Raw genomic sequence first — 23,466 nt, 5'->3', positions numbered from 1 at the left:
AGGTCATTTTAACTCACAATCATGAGTAATCACTGAAAAATGAATACTCCTCAAAATCGCAGGACACATATCATAATTACAGGAATTATTCACAAATTTAAAGCCAAACACAAAATAGCTTCGCTCGACATAATAACGCACATAATATGACATAATATGACTGGAAGGGGCCCTGGAGTCTATCTGCTCACTTATCACTGTTCTCCATCCCACACTCCCAAAGCTTCTTTGTTTCCAGTTGGAGAAACTGTGACCCAGAAAGGTTAGGCTACTTGTTCAAGGCCACACAGCAGGTCAGACCTCAAACCTGGGATATGAATTCAGATCTCCTAGTGTGGCGGTCCTTCCACCACCCCACAGGAAAGATACGTCTGTATTAATCGGTGTGAACGAAGCTGGAGTCTCTGTAATCTATGGGGGAGGGGAGGGGCAATCAAGTCAGGGGATCTCATCACCTAGGACACTGGCTGGCAGGGCTGTTCTTTTGTTATGAGTTTATTATGTTACATTTGTATGGTAAGTAAACATTCACTGGATCAAACTACTAAAGATTAGTATAAATAATTCCCCAAGCTCAAAAATACATCTCTTAGTGTTTATAGAAACTATAAAGCAGGGGCGCCTGGGTGGCTCAGTGGTTTAAGCCGCTGCCTTCGGCTCAGGTCATGATCTCAGGGTCCTGGGATCGGGTCCCGCATCGGGCTCTCTGCTCGACAGAGAGCCTGCTTCCCTCTCTCTCTCTCTGCCTGCCTCTCCATCTACTTGTGATTTCTCTCTGTCAAATAAATAAATAAAATCTTTAAAAAAAAAAAAAAAAAAAAGAAACTATAAAGCAGAGGAAGAAAAAAGGAGGGGGCATAGACAGGCAGTAAAATGAGACCCTGGGAGACCTTTCAGGGACTAGACTGTCCATGCATCCCCCTTCCGGGAAAGGATCTGAAAAAGAACAGCAACCACCCCCCCACCCCACCCCACCCCCGCCCAGGGCTCTGAGAGCCAAGTCAGAGAACATCCTGACCTTGACACAGAGGATCTCTCAGTATACTTTAGCAGAAATCGATTTTGTGAAGGGTACAGGGAAAAGAGAGTGACTGTAGCTGAGAGGCATGTCACCGTCTCTGGTCACACACCCTTACATAACCTCCGCTGCCCCAGGGCCCCTCACGTTAGAGCAAATGACAGCCTTTCCCTGAGGTCTCCAGTGAGAATGAATCACGACTTCCTCGAAACCTTTCACGGTACCTCGTCCTGTGGCTTAGTTCACGAGTCTGTCACATGGAAGGGGATGGTGAGCAGGCAGAAGGCAGGATCTGGCCCATCTCTGTCTCTCTGACAGCATTTAGCACAATGCTCTGTACCTAGCAAAGGTCTGGTTGGGAACAAGGTGTTCAATAAACATACCACGGAGGTTGGTTATTCTTCCTAGGGTTAGAAGAACGAATGGGGAGCTTCAGGATCCAAATGCAAACTGTTCCTGGAGGCTGGGAGGAGCTGTTACCACTTGGTGAGGTCTTCCGCCTTGTGTGTGTATCTGTTTTAGGGCAGCGAGCCTATGCTGAACCACGCATTGTCCTGCTGGTTTTAGAAAGAGCAGTCCCCAGTTTTGTTCTCCCCTTACCTGCCACACCTACGGCACACCTTAGTTGTGTCAGACCTCACTCCCGCTCCCTTGAGTGGGGCTAAGCGGGCCGGGGGTCCCCCTCAAGGAGTTAATTCTTAGTTGGAAGGAGTACTCTCATCACTGACTTAGGGTCATGAGCACGGACTGTAGGTACTCTGCGAGGACCTGCAGGCCCAGCAGAAAGAATGGGTCTTGCCCTTACTCTGTGGGTTTATACCGTACTTAGAAAACCCGTATTTCTCGGGCAGCACTTCTCCCTTCCCCTGAGGAACTCTGGGAACCTAACCATGTCCCACAGGAATCAATCCATCCAGGGGTACCATAAGCTCACACAGTAATGATGTCTTTGACTCTTATGACCTTCCCGCAGAAATAGCAACAATATATCACTATATTTTTAAGCTAACCAGCTTTAACAAGAGGTGAACTTCCCGTCTTTTTTTTTTTTTTTTTTTTTTTTAAAATGACTTCCATTTAAGAGACAACTGGCAAACGGTGTGAACATGACTGTCAGAGGCTCTAACGGAAGGAGTTCATCAGGAATCATCAGTGGGGCGCCTGGCTGGCCCAGTCAGAAGAGCCTGCGACTCTTGATCTCTGGGTTATGAGTTCCAGCCCCACACTGGGTGCAGAGATTGCTTAAGAATGAGATCTTAAGGGGCGCCTGGGTGGCTCAGTGGGTTAAAGCCTCTGCCTTCGGCTCAGGTCATGATCCCAGGGTCCTGGGATCGAGCCCCGCGTCGGGCTCTCTGCTCTGCAGGGAGCCTGCTTCCCCCCCCCCCTCTCTCTCTCTGCCTGCCTCTCTGCCTACTTGTGATCTCTGTCAAATAAATAAATAAAATCTTAAAAAAAAATGAGATCTTAAAAAAAAAAAGACTCATCAGCAGTGGCAAAAATCACCAGCAAAATACCTGCATGTGTTCAGCTCTGGGTGGGGGGATGGGGCTCCCAGAGCCCGGCTTGCTGAGGGAATCACAAGATCCGAGCATTACATGAAGCCGAGCTCCGGCTGTGGGAGAGGTAGTGTGGCAGGGAGAATGAACGCGGACTTTGAAATCTGAATCTCTGCTCACTAGCTGTGGAACCCAAGGACGGTATGTGAATCTGAGATTCACATCTTGTACCTGATGTGAAACAGCAGCCTGGAGGGCCTGTCTTAGGGAGCAGAGAGACGCCACAGTCCCTGCACAGCAGTGCCCCACGGAAGGAAACGTTCCCTCAGCTCTCCATCGTGGGAGGCGGCCTGATGTGGGAGAACAGCGCCGGAAGGCTTTGTGCTCACAGACCCTCTGGGTTTGATCAGAGCCGAGACTGGTGCCAGAGAGGGCAGAAGGCCTTGGCTGGCCTTTGTGTGGTGACTGGAAGACCCCAGAGGCAAAGAGCCTGGCAGGACCATCTCGTAACCGGCAGCTCTTAGCTGTTCTCTCTAGTCCTGGCTTCCCAACGGGCTCCTGGCTTATTGTGTGTAGCTTTCCTACTCCTCTTGCAGCCTTGTGTCTTGGTGCCACAGCAACTCTAGGCTTTCTCTGCTGGCACCCCAAAAGAAGTGCTGTCTTTTCTACACCTCTAGAAAGGCCAATACCTGAGACCATGTGCACATGTGTCTTGGAAGGCCTGCTGAGGTGTATTATTACACTAGAATGGGGGTGGCACACTGTGGACCGTAAGTCAAACTGGATCCGCTGGCTATCTTCATAAATAAAGTTTTATTGGGATACAGCTATGCGTACTCACTTACATACTGTTTGCAGTTGCTTATCTGCCACGGGAGTATTTGTGAGAGAAGAGAAGGGTGAAACCTACAATATTTACTATCTGGTCTTTTACAGAGGAAGTTTGCCAATCCCTGGACTAGAGGTTCTCATTCTGGTTTGTGTAATCACGTCCTCTTTCAAAATATTACCATCTAATTTAAGTTCATCTTTTAGGAGATAGAGGCTGAAACCAAAACTGATGAATCCCAAACTTATGCTTTGAAAAAATCAAGAGGAGGGGAGCCTGGGTGGCTCAGTTGGTTGAACATCTGACCCTTGGTTTCAGCTCAGGTCATAATCTCAGGGTTGTGAGATTGAGCCCCGAGTTGGGCTCCACACTAGGCGTGGAGCTTGCTTAAGATTCTCTCTCCTGGAGCACGTGCATGGCCCAGTCAGCATCGAGCTTGTGGCTGTGGCTCAGGTCATGATCTCATGGGTCATGGGATCAAGCCCTGTGTCAGACTCCACATTTCATGGAGGAGAGTCTGCTTGGGATTCTCTCCCTCTCCCTTTTCCCCTCTCCCCACTCATGCATGCTCTCTCTAAAATAAATAAATACATCTTTAAAAAAACTCCCTCTCCCTTTCCCTCTGCACCCCTCTACCTCTTCCCACAACTGAAAAAGAAAAAATCAAGAGAAGAAATCGTAAGAAAAGCCGGTTTGGAGATTGGCGATTGCATTAGTGTTATTATAGAAATCATATTCTTTTTCATTTTAGTACAGCTTGGTCACAAACAACATGCTAATTACTGCCTAGCTTATAGAATTAAAAGGTTCAAGAGAGTAACACGATAAACTTGTATTGAACCAGGCTTGGAAAGAAATCACCAGATTGTTCTTGCTGATCCTTAATGATTTATTCTTCTTCCATATCACAGATGCACAGTTCTAGAAGTGACTAAGAGATCATTCAGTTCAGTATTTTATTTTACTGATAAGAAATCTAAGGTCCAGAGAGACCAAGTGATTTTCACCAGTGACTGATTGGTAGGCCTGAGCAAAGTGTCAGTCTCTTGTTTTTCAGTTCAGTGTTTTTCCTAGTAACACATCAAATCGGAAGAACAATAAACATTATAAGTTCAAGTGGTCTTTTCTACTTCTAAGGAGAGTGAAAAAAGCTTTCATCTAATAATCTAACGTTGTTCCCGGAAGTCCTCAAAAAAGTCCAACATTATGTCTGAAAAGGATCAGAACTATTATTGACGTATTCTTCGATACAACATTCATGTTTTCATATGCGTATATAGTACCTTCTCATTTGCTTTGGTATAATTAATACAAAAAATTGCCGGAATTATGAGAAAGATTGGTCTGAATCTACAGACCAATTTGGAGAGAAATAGCATAGTAACAATATTGAATGTTCTATTTTACCACATGATATCTCTCTCCCTTTGTTGGGTTTTCTTGAATTTCTCCTGGAAACGTTTTGCCATCGTCTGTACAGAGATCGTGTATGTTTCTTGTTAAATTGATTGTTTAATTTTTTGTAAAAGAAATTTTTATTTTTATTTTCCAATTGTAGGCTGTTCTCAATAACTTCGACATTTATAATGGCCCTGAAAAGTTGGCAGGATGGTGATATTTCCAGATTCATTTCACATAAGAGGAGACTAAGACTCAGAGAAATAAAATGGCTTACTCAGCGTTATAGAGCTCTTAGGCAATGCCCAAATCAGGGCTCAAACTCAAGTCTTTTTCACACCACGTTGAAGGATGATCTTATTGTGCAGTCAATGTGAGGGTAAGGGAGCAGCATATACTTATAAATTATAAGTGCTACACAAATATCCAGTGGAATGAAAAAAAAAAAAAGAAAGAAAGAAAACCATTTTAATATGACTAATAAGAAGACCAAGGCCCAGAGAGGCCTTTCTTGATCACGTGACCTAACCGGATTTCTAGTCACTCCTTATCATGTTACTTTGTCTTCTCTTTATCAAAGTGCTTACTGCTACCACTTAAACATTTTGATTTTCCTCTGTCTCTTCCCACTTGACTGTCAGCTCCTTGAAGAATGTGAACCTCACCTGTTCTGTTCGCTGCCGATGGTTCGGTGAGTTAGCTATAAAACTCTGCCTCTCCAGCTCTTCATGTGAGCAGCATCCCTGACAGCCCCAGCTGGTGGCCTTCTGCATCCCTCCACTCCCCACGGCTGTTCTCATGCAGTGTTGAAGGAACGGCAGGAGTACTAATACAGGCCTGTTCCTATGAGACGTGGGGCTCCCTTCATGGCAGACCTTGGCTCGAGAACCTTCACTGATCTGGCGGAAACTGTCCTTGAACGGCACCATGGTCTAATCCTCCTCCCTGTCTTCTTTCTGTCACAGTGTCAGCCCTGCACCCCACTGCAGGCTTTGCCCCTCTCTGGCTCCTTCCCATGATCCCTCACAAGAGTCCCACCCAATAAATCTCTTGCAGGTCTTTGCTCGCAGCTGCTTCTCAGAGAAACTGAGCTCACACTCTCGGGGTCTAAAACTGCTTGATGAACAAACGGTTGGCCCAGGTTCATACTGCAAGCAAAACCACAGACCCAGAATTAGAACCCAGGTCTCTGGTCCCTCTGTCCACAGCCTTTTCATACTCAGATCGCCAATCATCTGAGAAATATGTCTGTGGTGCCTCTGTCCAGGGGGCCACTGCTCTGATGAATTCGAGGGGAAGATGTACTCACTAATGGCCGAGCCCCGCAGCTGGCCTCTCAGCTCTGTTTATAATTATGTGGACTCTAGTGGGCGGAAGAACATCTGTCCTAGATTCAGACGAAACTGAAGTGATGGCTTAGGTCAGGGAAGAAAATCTGGCTTATGTTTAAATTAAAAGCAGCAAGAACTCTGTGTGATGGCCTCTCAAAGGAGTCTAAGGAGAGTACCCACAGATGGCAGAGCTAAAGACGGCCATTGCGAGCAAAGGCAGCGGCAAGGCTTTCCCAGGTCTTTGGGCTAAAGACCTAATATGGGGACCGTGAGGACTGGAGGCAAGAACTCCGTCTAGACTTTCAGGATATGGTTTAGTAGTCAAGAGCTTGGATGCTGGGACCAGACCGTCTGGGTCGGAATCTCAGCTCCTTTACTTACTAGTAAGTTAGTTAACTTCTCTGTGCCCTGGTTTCCTCCTCTGTAAAATGAGAAGAATCATAGGGATTTACCTCTTAGGATCATAGGAGTGAAGATGGGCAAAATGCGTAGACTACTGCCTTGAACACAGTAAGCTCTATGTAAACATTAGCTTTTACAATTAGCAGTGTAATACATTTAAAAAGACACCTTTGTTTCTGAGCACCTCAATAAATTAAGTATAACGTATTTCAAACCAAGGAAGTCAGCAAGGTTTACTTCATAAACATACTAATCACATGCCGTAAAAAAAAAAAAGTTCTTGAGTTTGGGTAAAATCAAGATGGGGTTACTTCAGAGGTTTCAGTTTGGGGGGTAGATGAATCACATGGTCCATCTACTCAAAGTGCCACGAGATCACTGGGAAGGCAGTGACAATTTACGGGGCACACATCTAAGTGATAGTCAATGTGCACTTGTCATGTACCAAACACTATGCTATATAACTGAAGTGGGCCCTTATCTAATCTTCATAATGATCTTGTGAAGTACGTCTCATTTCTCTTTTACTGATGCAGAAATTGAGGCTCTGAAAAGTAAATTAACTCACCCATGTTAAGACTGAACTCATCAATGTTGTGGGTTCGTGTAATTACATGATGTCAAGACCTATGCTCTTTGTACTAAACCGGCCTTCTAAACCAGTGTATATATAAAAGCACTTTATAAATCATATGGCCTTGTGTAAATTCAAGATGGTATCACCATCAACATCGTCTGGAACACTAGCAGGAAGCCAAGAAAGCAGGTGCCAATTCTAGCCTTGTCGGTTAGCTGTACAATCTTGAGCAAATTAGCTCCCCTCCCCTGACCTCTGGATATGCCGTTATTTGAGGAGTCTGGAACTAAATCTTCTCTCAGGGCATTTCAAGACCTCATATTCTAGAATTTTCTCATTCTATGTAATCTATTCCCTTCTCTGTCTTGGATGAGTGTTTTGGCTAATATGATTCACCAGCCTTGAAGAATTTTGTTCACTGACTTCATCCACAAAAGAGCTAAGGAGGTGGGGAACAAAAGCAAACAATAAACAAATGATAGATACATAAAATGAAGTTTAGGTCATTGGTACACCCTGTCTCTTCAGCCTAGTTAGTACATCATTCATCTTGATTTTTTTTCCCCCTGATTTTTGTTGACCGTTGTACTTTACAGCACGGTTTCCATAAAGGGAATTTTATTCTGTGTGTCCTGTGAATATGGTTAGAATGTTTCTGAAGCTTCCTTTTTCTCCTCCTCAACAGTAAATTTCTCAAAATAACAGTATTTACAAATGAGCTGGAATTTTTCAAACGTAATTGTGTGTAACTATTTACAAAGTCATAACCAAACCCAGCAACTAAATCATTTGATGTGTCTACACATGTGTCTCCAGAATGTGGCGTCAGAAAGATGAAAGAGTCGCTTCTCATCCTGAAGTCTCTCACATATCCCCTCCCCACCATTCCCAAACTTTGTGTTCTGGCCTCAAAGAACCAGATTCCAGCTCCTCAAGCCTCTGGGAACTTGAAGAGCAGCCCCTGGAGAAGGCAAAAGAAACATGACTTCTGTGGTGAAGGCTGTGTTAATCAACCTGACCGTGGCGGTCACTTCACAACGTATGCCAACAGCAAGTGATCACTAGGTATGATTCAAATATAGACAGTTTGCCTGTTACATCTCAATAAAGGCGTAAGGGAATCCTGGTATGTATAATTCTATTTATGTAAAAAGAGAGAGCGAGAGGGAGAGAGAGAAATGTTAATTAACTGGGAAAATCCTGTATTGACTTGTTTTATCTGAAGTTCATTAAAACTTCAGTCTCTATCACTGGCCAGATGGGGGCATGATACTGAAGTTAAATTCAGAAATTTAAAAAAAAATTTTTTTTTCCATAGTTGAGGTTAACCTCAGAGTTTTTTTACTATCTGCTAAACATATCTTGGCATAGAGCCAGGCATGGTTCAGTTAAAAGCAGGTGAGTTCTGGTGAAAACTGGGGGGCCTGAGACTGGGAACTAGACACAGAGGAGGCAGACAGTCACCGGGAAGAGGTCCAAAAGTAGTTTGGAGGAAAGAACATAAAGAACATGGCAAGGCTCAAGAGTCCACAGAGAACTCATAATCCATGGCTCATGATTCTCCCTGGCACCTGTCCCTAGAATAGGACCTGGCTGACTGAGAGAACAGAAAGAGAAGCTGGGCATCGCCTAGAAATGTGGACAGTTGAGTCGGTGCGGAGGAGGAAGCAGGGCCCAAAAAGCAGAAGCAGATCTTCCTCAGAAATTCAGGCAGGCGGACCACTGGTAACCCAGCAATCTGTCTCTGGGCAGTGAGGCTCCAGCCATTGGGTTAAGGGTTTGGGTAAGACTGTGGTCTCTCAGAGGAGGTCAGTAAAACAGGATGGGATCCGGTCCTAGATGGAATTAGAGACTACAGGCAGGTTAACAGGCAAGTAACTTAAGAGCTGGAGAAGCAGGCAAAGTCCCAGGGTTAACCCTAGCTTACACACAACATTACGCTGAGAACTGAGTGAAAGGACCACGAATCTCAGAGCTCCGACTTTACGCTGGGGGGCTGTGGGGGCCTGAACTTGCAGGAAGAGTTCAAAGGCCATGAGTATGGACACAGAGGCTGAGGATCATGTGGTTCTGACACCAGCATCCCCTCTAGATCACGGTTTCCCAGACTCTTCTGTTTTACGAATGAGTGAAAGCACTGCCTCTTTGTAGATTTTTAAGACCAACACATAGGGCTAACACTTTTTAATTATGTCGGATATGAAAAAACCATTATTTACCATGATAGTCATTTCTCTCTCTCTCTCTCACACACACACACACACACACACGAATACTTTAACAGAAGTGTGCACCCCATGAAGGGAAGTTTTAAAATCTGACTACATTTAGTTTTACGAAACTGACTACATCTTCCTCATGTTTTTCCTGTTTGTTGTTGTAGGAGAATGATTTCCACAGCGCAGCACTGATCTGCATTCCCTCTTTTGAAAAAATCTGCAGCAGACCAATATTTCCCTCCTGTGTTCAGCCTTCCCTGGTTATTGTGGGAGAGGGGGAGGGCAGGCCCTCCGGGTCCAGCTCCAGCTGGCAGCACCTCTCTCTCCCCTACACTCTTCCAGGTGGGTTCCCTCCCACCTGTCTCATATGTTACATTCTATATGCAATATAGTTAACAAGCCATGCAAAGAAAAAAAGGTTGAAAATTACCATGTTGGTCCTCAAACCTTAGTGTATAGTTGAAAAAATAGAGATCAACACACTGAAGCAGTACCAAAGCTGAAATTTAAAACCAGGACTTTGATTCCTAGTTCAGATCCTAGAGAGAGATGACCATACCTACTGATTTTGTTAAGCTGGGAATCGTACCCAGAGCTGTACAGAAGAGGATGTTTAATCAGAATCAAGATTTCCCGGGGCACCTGGGTGGCTCAGTGGGTTAAGCCTCTGCCTTCGGCTCAGGTCATGATCTCAGGGTCCTGGGATAGAGCCCTGCATCGGGCTCTCTGCTCAGTGGGGAGCCTGCTCCCCCCCCCACCCCCCACCGCCTGCTGCTTTGCCTACCTGTGATCGATCTCTCTATCAAAAAAAAAAAAAAAGATTTTCCGAGGTCCAAGGTGACCTTACCTCTAAAGTCAAAGTTCTAATTCTACCTCTACCGAAAAATTAGTTAGGCTGGGCTGTGGGATCCGGTCTGGGACCCACTCATCAATTCTTTACCACCTGCCTTCTCAGGAGATCATCAGAAGCTCTCAACGAACTAAAGAGGGGGGCATCTCAAGAGATGTTTGTGAGCTGGCAAGGCTCTGGGGTTGAAGAGTTGTGATGAGACACTCTCCCCTCTAGCAGTGGGTTTTGGCAGGTAACACTGGACTGAATCAGGGTGGCGGCCTGGGTTGGTGAGGGGGGGTGGTGTCTGATATAAAAGGGAAAGCAGGAAGAGGGATCAAGGCTTAGAAGGACGATAAGAGGGTCGGGTTTCTCCCTGTCGCCCTCTCGTCCTCCAGAGGGATTTGGGCTTCCCTGTAGGCGAAGGCTGGAGCCTTCAGGGGTGTCTGTGGGGGAATTTATGGAGTTCATGTCCCAACTCAAAGCCTACTCTTGGGGTGACCAGACCCAGCTGTAGACAAAAGACAACAAACAAACAAAAGATTGAGGAGGAAGGCTTGATATTTCTGGGTGATTTAGAATAACATTTTTCTTTTAAAAAAGGCATGAGGATTTCAGATCTGGCTGGAAACTGGTCTGGATGTTTATTTTCCTCATTGTCTCAGTGGAAAAAAAGGGTGGGTGATTCAGACAGTAGCCTCCGCCTCTGGGCTGGGGCCCGGGTCAGTCTACACTCTGTTCTTTGCTCCTCAAGGGACTTTTGTCAGCGTAGGGAGAAGCTGGATTTTACCTCCCACATTTGCTCTAAGCTTCCAATAAGGATGCCCCAGAGGAGATGAGCGATCTGAGCTCAGTTAAAAAAATCCCGAGAGCAAAAGGTAGGGGAGGGAACAAGGGAGGAGACAGTCCTCCCACGGATGAGAAGAGAGAAAGGGTGAGGTCTCTGAGAAAGGCCCGTTTCCTTCCCACCCTCCTCCACTGCTGGCTCTCCCACTCACTGTGTCTGGGGGAAAGGACCAAGGTCACCAGAAGGCATCTGGGTGGACTGTGTGTCTCCACCACAGCCTTCCCTGCTGTCAGAGTTCCAGAAGAAGGGGTCTGGTCCTGACCTTTAAGGCAGCATTCCCTTCTAGAGAGGAAGGAGCAGCTTGAAGACACCATCCTCCCAACCCTGATGACATTCTGCCACCAGGAGCTGAAGATTTCCCAAAAGCATTCCTTTGGGTATCATTTGATCCCAGAGGCGACCCAGGACTCAAAACAATTCTGCTGTTGGGTTATTGGGGGAACTCATGGATTACCTGAAGTTTCAGTATTTACAAAATACCTAAAAGGTGGGGCAGCCTCACCCAAAAGTGTCATAGAGAGAAGGTGGGGAAGAGATAAAGAACAGTTGGCTGGAACTCTGGGAAGTCCTCATTCTACAGAGTGAGACATGCGACTACTAGGAGACTCCCGCCAAGGAGCTCAGGAGAGGGAAGACACTAAAATAATACCAAGGGAATGGAGGAGGCTTTGGCTTCACTTCAAGATCTTCAAGAATTACTAACTATAGTCCCTGAGCTCTAATTCACAGCAGTTTGTTGGCTACTCTAAGATGGATCATGCTGAACGACAAGTGTTGGCAAGGACACGGAGAAAAAGGAACCCTCTCACGCCGTGGGAGGGAACGCAAACTGGTGCAGCCACTGTGGAAAACAGTATGGAGGCTCCTCAGAAATTAAAAATAGAACCACCGTATGCTCCAGTAATTACACTACTGCGTATTGAACCCCCCAAATACAAAAACAGTAATTCAAAGAGATACACGCACCCCCATGTTTATAGCAGCATTATTTATAATAGCCAGATTATGGAAGCAACCCAAGGGTGCATCGACTTATGATGGATAAAGATAATGTGGTGTGTGTGTGTGTGTGTAAAATTAAATATTATTCAGCCACAAAAAAGAGTAAAACCTTGCCATTTTCAATGACATGGATGGAGCTAGAGAGCATAACACTAAGCAGAGTAAGTCAGACAAAGACAAATACCATATGAATTCATTCATATGTGGGATTTAAGAAATACCACAAATGAACAACGGAAAAAGAACAGAGAGAAACCAAAAGACAGACTCTTAACCATAAAGAACAAACTGATGGGGGCACCTGGGTGGCTCAGCGGGTTAAGCCTCTGTCTTTGGCTAGGATCATGATCTCAGGGTCTTGGGATCGAGCCCCGAATCTGGCTCTCTGCACAGCGGGGAGCCTGCTTCCCCCTCTCTCTGCCTGCCTCTCTGCCTACTTGTGATCTCTGTCAAATCAATAAAATCTTTAAAAAAAAAAGAAAAATAACAAACTGATGGTTACCAGAGAGGTAAACCATGGGTAGGTGGGGGGATGGGTGAAACAAGTGATGGAGAATAAAAAGGGCACCTAGTGTGATGAGCACTGGGTGTTGTATGGAAGTGTCAAATCGCTATATTGTACACCCGGAACTAATGTAACACTGTATGTTAACTCTATCTGAATTAAATTAAAGTTAAATAAAAAAAATAACAGAGGCACCTGGGTGGCTCAGAGGGTTAAGCCCCTGCTTTCGGTCATGATCTCAGGGTCCTGGGACCGAGCCCCAAGTCAGACTCTCTGCTCATCGGGGGGCCTGCTTCTCAGTCTCCCTCTGCCTGCCTCCCTGTCTGCTTGTGATCTCTCTGTCTCTGTCAAATGAATAAATAAAATCTTTAAAAAAAATAACATGGAGCATGCTACCTTGGCAATTTAGCCTCAAAGTTTAATATTAATGTATAGACAGCACTTTACTTTCTAAATGGTCTGTTCTTGGTGTCTTAGGAACTTCCTGCTTTTCCCTCTAGCTGGCTATTTTGTGACCTACAAGCCACTGTGGTAAACAGGTCTGTGACGCAGGGCTGGGACTCATGAGGAGTTAGAGTGCACGGCCCACAGAGGGAGTTAGAGCCTTGGACTGGAGCCCCGGCAACATTGCTTTCTGCACTGTTTACCCCTTAGCATCCTTACCTGAGCAAGAGGAATAACGTCGCAGCCCTGTCTATCTTTGTTTCTTTACACTCAAAGGAGACCGCATTAAGTCTTTTGTCATCTGTAAGTTCCTCTGAAAACACCAGACACTTAAATCATATCCTGTTCATCTTGACCTAGAGATATAAAAACTATCACCACCACAACCACTACAGGGAAAACAGTGAACCAAGCAGTTAGCGCTCACGTTGTGCACCTCCATCCATTTCTTACCTTTCTCTCAACAACGACAGGGAGCATCATCTCAACTTTAAAGATGATTAAAACCTCAAAGAGGTAAAGATACCAGGCAACTAAATCGCAGGCCTGGGACTCAAGTAGAGCCAGCGTGCCTTTCAGATTCCCCGTGAGAGCAGCCCCGTTACTGAATACATACAGGAGGGAGGGGACAAAGGGAAGGAGGAGTCCTCAGCTCAGAGGATTCAAAGGGGTGAGGGCTTCCAAACAGTGGATGACTCCTGAGTCCATGAATAATTCATCAAAGCTCTGTGCTGAGAGCTGGTTCTTTTTTGTGTGTGGTGCATCTGGTCAGGGACAGCTGCCTACCACGGGGCCACAAACGTGAGGACTTGGACCCGTCTGCTCATAAACACAGCTCAGAGATGCTTTCTGCTCCCTTACTCTGGGGACTGAAGGCTATTTTGATTCCCAGAGGAAGATGGGGCTCTGATTTTTGCTTGTGTGTTTGCGTGTACCCCGCCCCTCCCCCTCCCACACAATCACACACGAAACTCCACACATGTGATATGAAATCTTGATATTCTTGGAATTGCTTTTCCTTCCTGAGCATCGTCCCTAGTTTCCCTTAGGAAAGAGCTCTCTGTCAAGAGGTTGTTTCCTCCATCCTTATGCCAATAGTCAGACTCAGTTTCATTCCTGGTCTGTTCTGGAGCCTAGACATTTTTGGCTGGAACATGTGAGGAATCGGAGGGTGGCAGTAGACAGAAGCTGGGGGTGGCAAGAAGGCTTTAAAAGAAAGTCTCCATCTGCCGTACAATCTCTTCCAGATGAAAGTGAAAAACAGAAGGCTTTTTTTTTTTTTTTTTTAAATGGGTCCCATTACAACCCTTACATAGAGAAAGAAAGAGGGTGTGTGTGCTTGAAGGAGGCTTCCCCAGGAAGAAATTTCTACAGGACCAAGGACCGAGTGGGGATAGTGCCCTGCACAGCTCCAGGGGATAGCTCTACACGGAATGCAATGCAAGTACTCCTCTGGGCACTATCGAGGGGCTGCCAGGGGTCTGAGGTCTATCTTGGTGAATCCAGAGAGAAGCAGAGTCACTGGGCGAGAAGATAATTTTAGCTCTAGTCAACAAAAGGACAGTGGGACTTTAATCACGGGACCTGTTCCTATAATCCCAGAGTTGTGATTTGAACTCAGGCCTCCTTCACCTCCAGCCTACAAGATCGCCAGGGGTGTCTGATGACTGGTTTAGAGCCCTAGAAGCTACTAAATTCTTGGAATATGTCAGCCGAAGAATGGGAGCCATCTGGGTTGATAAACCTGAGGTAAACCTGAGCAGCTGAGGGGATGAGAGAGCACTTCCAGTCCAACACTGTAGGGACCAAGGGGGCAAAATTGTCTGGGCTTGGTGCTGGCACACGTTCGCATTTCCCGGAGGTCAGAGACAAAGCACGTATTATAATACAAAGTCAGATCTGGGTTAGAGGAGGCTCCTGGTTCTGTCATTTTCAAGCTATGTATTTTGAGTCAAAACTGCTCCTACTGCAGAGGATTCCTATGAATTTTTAGTGAAAATTTATGCAGAGCTCCTACTTCACACAGAGTAGATGCTGAATATATAGTTCCTACTGCTTTCCTTTGTGACCACTGAGGGTTAGGCATCAGTACAGGGTGCTTTCCACATAAGGTGGCCGCTGACACAGACACCCGAAAGACTGGCTGGTTCTCAGGAAGCCACAGCACAAGGAGAGCAGTGTTGCTTTCAGGAAGCCTCAGGGACAGAGGACGGTGGAGAGCCCATGTGAACCTGCCGAAGCAGGCATGAGGACAGAGAGGAGCTGTCATCCTGGAGTGCTAGGCAGGGAAGAAGAAACAGTCTCCTTACTTGAAAAAAATGGGAGCATAGTTGATAAAAGTGATGAAATGGAATAAATGAAAGTAGGTAGTCAGGTGTTAATTTCCTTCCTGCTTTGCCTCTAATCCTGACTCTCAGTTCAAAAAACCCCACTGATTTGGGTGATTAAGTTTAAATTCCTCATCTGAGGGTTTTATAGATATAATCCATTTTTAAGAAAGTCTCTAAATTAAAACATAACCCATTATATGTGGTTGAATCTTTTAACACACTAGATCCTCCTATGAGAGGGAAGAAAAGCCTACTGTCTCCCTCAGAAAGATCTCACAAAGAATCCTAACCTTCTGTCACAGACAACTAACATCTTTGCTCTGGTAATGAAACCACCTGGCATCTAATAAAATAATCCCCTTAAAAAAAGAAGTCAAAGGTTTAAGGCAATATATTTTTTACACCTGGCATCTAATAAAATAATCCCCTTAAAAAAAGAAGTCAAAGGTTTAAGGCAAAATATTTTTTTAAAAGACAAAGCTGGTGAAAAAATACTGACTTGATTATTTGTCACGTGCCCTTAAAACCTTCCCTCCCTCAGTGAGCTGGTGGGGCGCGGGCTGGGGTCCGGCTATGGTGATGCCTCTCTCCCAGCACTCCCTGTTAGTGGTCTGTCCCTTCCACTGGACGATGATCTCTGAGCACTGGAACCCACTGGTCATCTTTGTAGACTCAGGGTTTGCGACAAGAACTGTCACAAAACAGATGTTCCATAAAGCTTTGCTAGATGAATAACTGAAAAAACAATGTATGAACGGGTGAATGCCTCTTCCTACCAAAGCAAGCAAGCCCAGATAGTGTGGTTCCACTCTTTGTATTTGAACTGTACTTAAATCCTATACAGTAAAATTAAGGATTCAGACATTAATTACTTTTTAAATATGTGATTAAAAATATATTTGCACCAAGAGTAATTTTTGTTACATCTCAAGGATATTTCTCTCAGTTGGAACACCTCTAATCCCACAAGGAAATAATTTAATTAAAAGCAATTTGCCAGTGGTGGGTATTAAGGAGGGCATGTATTGCATGGAGCACTGGGTGTTACACACAGTGAATCATGGAACACTACATCAAAACTATTTATGGATAGTGATTAACATAATAAAAAAATTATTAAAAAAATTAAAAAAGCAATTTGCTCATATAGATCAATGGAACAGAACAGAAAACCCAGAAATAAACCCAAAATTATATGGTAAATTAACCGTTGAAAAAGGAAGAAAGAATATGTAATGGGAAAAACACAATCTCTTCAACATATGGTATTGGGGAAAACTGGACAGTTACTTGCAAGAGTAACACTGGACCACTTTCTTGCATCATCCACAAAAATAAACTCAAAATGAACTGCAGACCTAAATGTGAGACCTGAAACCATAAAAGTCCTAGAACACAACACAGGCAGTAATTTCTCTGACATTGGCTATAGCAAGTTTTTTCTAGATATGTCTCTTAAGGCCAAGGGAAACAAAAGCAAAAATAAACTATTGGGACCTTATCAAAATAAAATGCTTCTGCACAGCAAAGGACACAATTAAAAAAAAAAAAACTAAACTAAAGGCAGACTACTAATCAGGAGAAGATATTTGCAAATGGCATATCTGATAAAGGGCTAGTATCCAAAATATATAAACAACTGATACAACTCAACACTCCAAAACAAACAATCCAGTAAAAGAATGGGCGGAAGATATGAACAGATATTTCTCCAAAGAAGATATCCAGATGGCCAACATGAAAAGATGCTCAACATCACTCATCGTCAGAGAAATGCAAATCAAAACCACAATGAGCTATCACTTCACACTTGTCAGATAGGTAAAATAAAAAACACAAGAAACAACAAGTGTTGGTGAGGACATGGAGAAAAAGGAATGCTCATGCACTTTTGGTGGGAACGCAAACTGGTGCATCCATGGTGGAAAATGGCATGAAGTTTCCTCAAAAAGTTAAAAATAGAACTACCCTAGTATCCAGTAATCACACTACTGGGTATTTACCGCCAAAATACAAAAACCCTGATAAAAAGAGACACATGCACTCCTGTGTTTATAGCAGCATTATTTACAATATCCAGCTTATGGAAGGAGCCCAAGGGTCCATCAATAGATGAATGATGTGTATGTGTGTGTGTGCTTATGTGTGTGTGTATATATATATATATGAATATGAATATTCCATTATATATATACAGACTATATAATTACATATATAAAAATAAATCTGAATATATTCATATATATTATCATGGAATGAGATCTTGTCATTAAGACAAATACCATATGCTTTCACTCATATACAGAATTTAAGAAACATATAAGCAAAGGAAAAAAAGAGAGACAAATCAATAAACAGACTCTTAACTATACAGAACCAACTGATGGTTACTAGAGGGGAAGTGAGTGGAGGATGGGTGAAACCGGTGATGGGGATTCAGGAGTGCACTTACAATGGGCACTGAGTAATGTATAGAATTGCTGGATCACTATATTGTACACCTGAAATTTATGTAACACTGTGTATATATATATATATATATATACTGTGTGTGTATATATATATGTATACTGTATATATACCTATACTGTATATATACTTATATATACTGGAATTAAAATAAAAACATTAAAGCAGTTTGCTTTCTGATTACTTCTTCCCCCTCCCCCCCCAACATACCTGTTTTCTAAAAAGTTAAGGTATATTTTGGACCTCTCACTTTTTTTTTTAAATTTTATTTATTTATTTGACAGACAGAGATCACAAGTAGCCAGAGAGGCAGGCAGAGAGAAAGGGAAGCAGGCTCCCGTAGAGCAGAAAGCCCGATGTGGGGCTCGAACCCAGGACCCTGAGATCATGACCTGAGCTGAAGGCAGAGGCTTTACCCACTGAGGCCACCCAGGTGCCCTGGACTTCTCACATTTATGAAAGCTTTGAGACTGGGTTGGGGGAAGTAGTCTTGTTTTCCCCACCTTGTTCTTTTGATTCCTTTTTTATTCTTCCTCTCTTTGCTTTGTTTTTTTCTTTTTTGCATGCAATGAGCTTTTTATTCCTTCATCAGGAACAAAATAAAGAAAAAAACAGAAAACCCATGAAGCCTATAAATGACAAAGATTTGGGGAAACCAGGAAATTCCATACAGGAAACAAAGATTATACCAAAGATTTTAAGGGTAAAATGGGGACTCCTAATCCTTCTGCAAGGAAGAAGAAAATCAAAGAATTCCTAGGACAGGACATCTAGCCCAGGCCTAACAGACTACATAATTTAGAGAGCTTGGTGCAAAGCAAAAATGCAGCCCATTCAAAAATTAAGAACTTTGACACAAATAAATAGAAAGATATATCATGTTTATGGATTGGAAGAATTAACATTGTTAAAATATCCACGCTACCCAAAGCCACTTATAGATTCCCGGAAATCTCAATAAAGATTCCAATGGCATTTTTTACAATAATAGAAAAAACAATCCTAAAATTCATATGGAACTACAAAAGATTCCAAATAGCCAAAGCAATCCTGAGAAAAAAGAACAAATCTGGAAGCATCACACTTCTTGATTTCAAACTCTATTACAAAGCTGCAGTAATCAAAACAGTATGGTATGACCTTTTTTTTTTGACTATGTTTTCATAAACAGACAGATAAAAATCAATGGAATACAACAGCCCCCCACATGTATGGTCAACTAATATTTGACAAGGGAGCTAAGAGTACTCAGTGGGGAAAAGATAGTAGATAGTGTCTTCAAAAAATGGTGCTGGGAAACCTGGGTATTAACATGCCAAAAAAAAAAAAAAGGAAACTGGACCCCATTCTTATACCACTCACAAAAACTAAAACAAACTGGATTAAAGATTTAAAGGTAACACCTGAAACCATCAAACTCCTAAAAGACAACATAGAAAAAAGATGCCTTGACATTGGTCTTGGCAATGGGTTTTTTGGATATCACCAAAAGCACAAACAAGAAAAACAAGAACAAATGGAACTACATTAAACTAAAAAGCTTCTGCACAGCAAAAGTAACAAGATGAAAAGGCAACCAAAGAAATGGAAGAAAATATGTAGTTTCAAACCACATATCTGATGAGGAGTTAATATCCAAAATATGTAAGGAATTCCCACAACTCAGTAGCAAAAACAAGAACAAATAACCCAATTAAAAAATGGTCATAGGATCTGAATAGACATTTTTTCCAGGGAAGATATTCATATGAACAAGTTACCTGAAAAGGTGCACGACATCATTAACCATCAGGGAAATGTAAATCAAATCAAAACCACAATGAGCAATGACCTCACACCTATTGACTATTATTAAAAAGATAAGAGGTAAGGGCTAGCAAGCAAGCAGAGAAAAGGGAACCTTTGTACACTGCTCGCAGGAACGTAAACTGGTATAGTCAGTATGGAAAATGGTATGGAGGGTCCTCAAAAAATTAAAAATGGAACTACCATATGATCCAGCAACTCTTCGGGTATAGATCGGTAGGAACTGCAATCATTACCTTGGAGAGATAGCTACAGCTCCATGTCCTCTCCAGCATTACTTACAGTAGCCAAAATGTGCCAGCAACCTGGGTCCACTAATGCATGAATGGACAAAGAAAATTCTATAGATGTACTATCGCCCAGCCGTAAGGAATAAGCAAGGGTTCCTCACACCCTTGTCACTCAGGATGAAACTGTGAAAAGTCACTCATGCCTACGTCCCACCCTGAGATTCCTAGCGAACTGATCTGGCACAGATCCTTCGCATCAACATTTTAAAAATTGTCCTCTTTAATTCTGTCGTGTGACCCACTTTAAGAACTACTGATTGAAGTTCTCCACCTGCCTCAGAAAAACATCTGTTTCTCAGTCATCCCCAGGTTGGGGATGAGCCCAAACAAAATCAAAGAGCATTTCTGCAACTTAAAAACTCAGTTTAAAAAGTTAGGCTACCCAGAGCATCTCAGTGGCTCAGTCAATCAAATGTGGGACTCCTGGTTTTGGCTTGGGCCATGATCCTCGGGTCATGGGATCAAGTCCTGCGATGAACCCTGCATCAGCCCCACGTGTTGAGCCCCAAAGCCCCATGTTGGGTTCTGTGCTCGGAGGGGGATCTGCTTGGGGATCTCTCTCCTTCTTCCTCTGCTCCTCTCTCCACTTACACTCCCCGCACGCTCTCTCTCAAATAAATAAATCTTAAACAATACAAAGTTGGGCTACTCTTTTGTGAAAGTCAACAAAACCCAAACATATCTCAGTATTTCCACCTTTTACCTGTCCCCTACCATGTGAATATAAAAGAACACTGGATTATGCATCAACAAGAATCACAGAGGACCCCAAACCAACAGACAAAACAATGTGGCAAGTGTAACTGTGCAGGGCAGTCTGAAGCAGATGGGCTAGAGCAGACAGAGGTGGACCAGAGCAGGAATCCCAGCGTGAGCTGCCCGACAGGCTGAGTGTCAGGTAAGAGCACAGAGCACTAGGAAGCAGAGGGAAGGGGGGAAAGGTGCAGGGCTGACAAAGGAGGTGGTGCTGAGGAACCTGAAGAAACGTCCCAAAGTACCTTAATTTCATCATCACCTCAACACATTTCCGGTTCCCATCTGAATGTAAGTAGGGCTAAGGGTCCCTCTGGTTTTCGGCCAAACCCTTCACACTCTTAACTCTTTGCCATTTACTCCTCTGCAGAGAGGAAAGCTGTTCTCCTTGCTTAGGGAGTCCGAAGGCCTTCATCGTAGCCCCAACAGCTAAGCCCCCTGCAGGAAGCACCTTGTCCCCTGGGAGAAAGGTTCGTGTTAGTCCTCCTACCTGTGCTCTCCTCAGCCTGATTGAAGCCACAGATCTGGCAGATGCTCTGGACCCACTTATTCATGTCCTCCTCCGTCTCGGCCACCAGATAAAAGGTGCGCTCGCTGGTCTTGATGTCAAACACAAAACTATCCTGCAGCTCCTTCTTGTTGAAGGTCAGGCCCGCATCCACCTGCTCACAGAAGTTCAGGTTGATGATCCTCAAGGGCTTCTTAGAGTGATCATTCTTGTAGTATTCCAGAACATCTGGGTCACCGCTCATCCGACCACTCCGCAGGATAAACCAGCGTTTCTTCCAGGCCTGAATAAGAAGGAGGAGGAAGAGGGGGAAAAAGTTATTAATAATTTCAAAGCATCTCACAGGTGTTCAGAGGGCACTAGGTTAAGGGCAGGGACTGTTGCACCTGCAGGCTGGACATGGCCTCACCTCTCTTTCATACTTCCCCAGAGTTTAAAAATTGGAGGATGATTTTAGAATGCATGTTAGTGCAACATTTTACTATGGAAACAGGGTCTTATCACTATGAAATGAGAGGTGGGATTCCCATTTTTTAGATCAAGAAGTTAGATGGAGACTAAAACATTTCCGAGGAATTACTCCCTAGGTTAGAATACAGACTCAAAGCCCTAGTACTTTTATTCAGGTGGAACTTGCAAAAACTAAAGCATCTCGGTATATGGACAGGGACCCCACCAAGGCATGGTAAGTTGAAGAAATGTCACATGTAGGAAGGAGCAGAAAAACAAGTTCCCAGACTGTTAGTACATTGTGCTTTTTACCAAATGATGATGCCTTGGAAGAGTCACATAGAAAGCCTTCTACAACTTCTCGGAAGCACAGAACTTCAGGACTGTTTTCGCTCTCTTGCTCACTGTGATGGCCCAAGTACTTATGATCGGGCCTTGCACAGATGAAGCCCTCAACACGTACTACTGAATAAACTCCTTGTATCACGCCATACGATAGAATTTAACACTTGATTACATATTACGCTGTCCTCTACATTCCATCTCTTCAACAAGACAGCGCCATCTGTGAGCAGACACCATTACAAAGTGGTAAAAAGATGTTACATGTAATGGCACTTTGGGGAGAGTCTACGTTTAACCACTGACTTGCGGTGTGATCTGCAGGTTAAGTCACTTCCTACTTTGGAGCTGGCTTCTGTGTAGAGTGAGAATCAACATCACCACTACCTGCCGTAGCCACCTGGCAGAGCCAGAGCCCTTGCTACACAACCCTGACTCACGACAAATGCCAAGACTGGATTACTGTATTGCAAGGGGGCCTCCAGGTTACCCCCAGATCCTACCACAGTTTCCTAGTCTATGATTTTCTCTTGTTCTTTGGCAACAGTCTCTGAAACTTCTCCCCTTTAAATCTCCAGCATGTTCACTCTTTTTGTTTCATAGAAAATATAAGCAATTAAGGGAATTTACACATGCTCCCTCACCAAATTTACCCACCAGTCTGCCTCTCTAGCAAAGTAGCCTGTTACTAAAGAGCATGCACAGTTCATCTGATCTAATGCCAACCCCTTCCATTTGTGCACCCCCTCTCACCTACAAGGGGACACCACTGGATCATTCTCCCATTCTCTGGAATCACTGCATTTTCCCTTCCTACTAGGATCATTCCCTTCAGGACACCAACATTCCTCATTCTGGGAAAAAAATTTAAAGCGTGACTTGATCCCACATTCCCCTCCAATTCTGGCCCAGTTTTCTGCTTCACTTTACACTAAAACTTCAGAAAGTTTTCTATACTACTGGGTCTTTTGTTTTCTCTCTTACCATTCTTTTTTGGAAAGCTATCTAATCAGGCTGCCCCACCCCTATCATTGACAGAACTCAAGAAAGGTCTCAAAGACATCAAGGTGGCTAAGGACACTTTCGGGATTTACTTGCTCTCTCAGCAACACCTGATACTGGTTGTTCTGTCATCTTTGAAGCACCTTTTTCCCTTGGCCTCAGAACTCACCCTCAAATCCCCTATTCTCCCTGATCTTTCTTTTTCAGGCTCCAGTGCTGGTTCCTTCTCATCTCCTTGACCTCTAAATATTGGAATGCTCCCACACTCAATTCTCAGACTCTCTTCTCTCTCTACATCACAGCTTAACCATCTACTTGCTGCAACTCCCAAATTTATTCCTCTGGCCAAGACCCATCTATTGAACTCCAGAGTCTTCTATCTAACTCTTCACTAATAGGCATCTTAAACCCAATGTGCTCAAGACCATTCTTCCTGCAATCTTCCCTGTCTCAGTTCACAGCGGCTTCCTCCTTCCAGGTGCTCAGATCAAAAATCTTGAAGTCATCATTGACTACTTTCACATTCCAATTCTAATCCAACAATGAATCCTATGGGTTCGAACAGCTCAAAATACAAGTACAATTGGTCTCTTTGCACCTCCACTGTTACTCACTTGGT

The 23,466-nt window shown here is 43.9% G+C and overlaps 1 protein-coding gene across 1 annotated transcript in view; it reads right to left on the bottom strand.

Moving 5' to 3' along the window:
- GAB2 (GRB2 associated binding protein 2) overlaps positions 1-23,466 on the bottom strand; it is a 190,036-nt gene that overhangs the window by 32,705 nt on the left and 133,865 nt on the right. Inside the window, exon 2 of the mRNA XM_032356733.1 lies at positions 21,036-21,336. Within this exon, the coding sequence (XP_032212624.1) occupies positions 21,036-21,336 (301 nt within the window). The remainder of the gene's footprint in view (positions 1-21,035; positions 21,337-23,466) is intronic.

The sequence above is a fragment of the Mustela erminea genome, chromosome 9, assembly GCF_009829155.1.
Source record: "Mustela erminea isolate mMusErm1 chromosome 9, mMusErm1.Pri, whole genome shotgun sequence".
In the NCBI taxonomy this organism is placed as follows: Eukaryota; Metazoa; Chordata; class Mammalia; order Carnivora; family Mustelidae; genus Mustela; species Mustela erminea.
The sequence above is the reverse complement of the archived record's forward strand: the minus strand, read 5'-3'. Positions and strand labels throughout refer to the sequence as shown.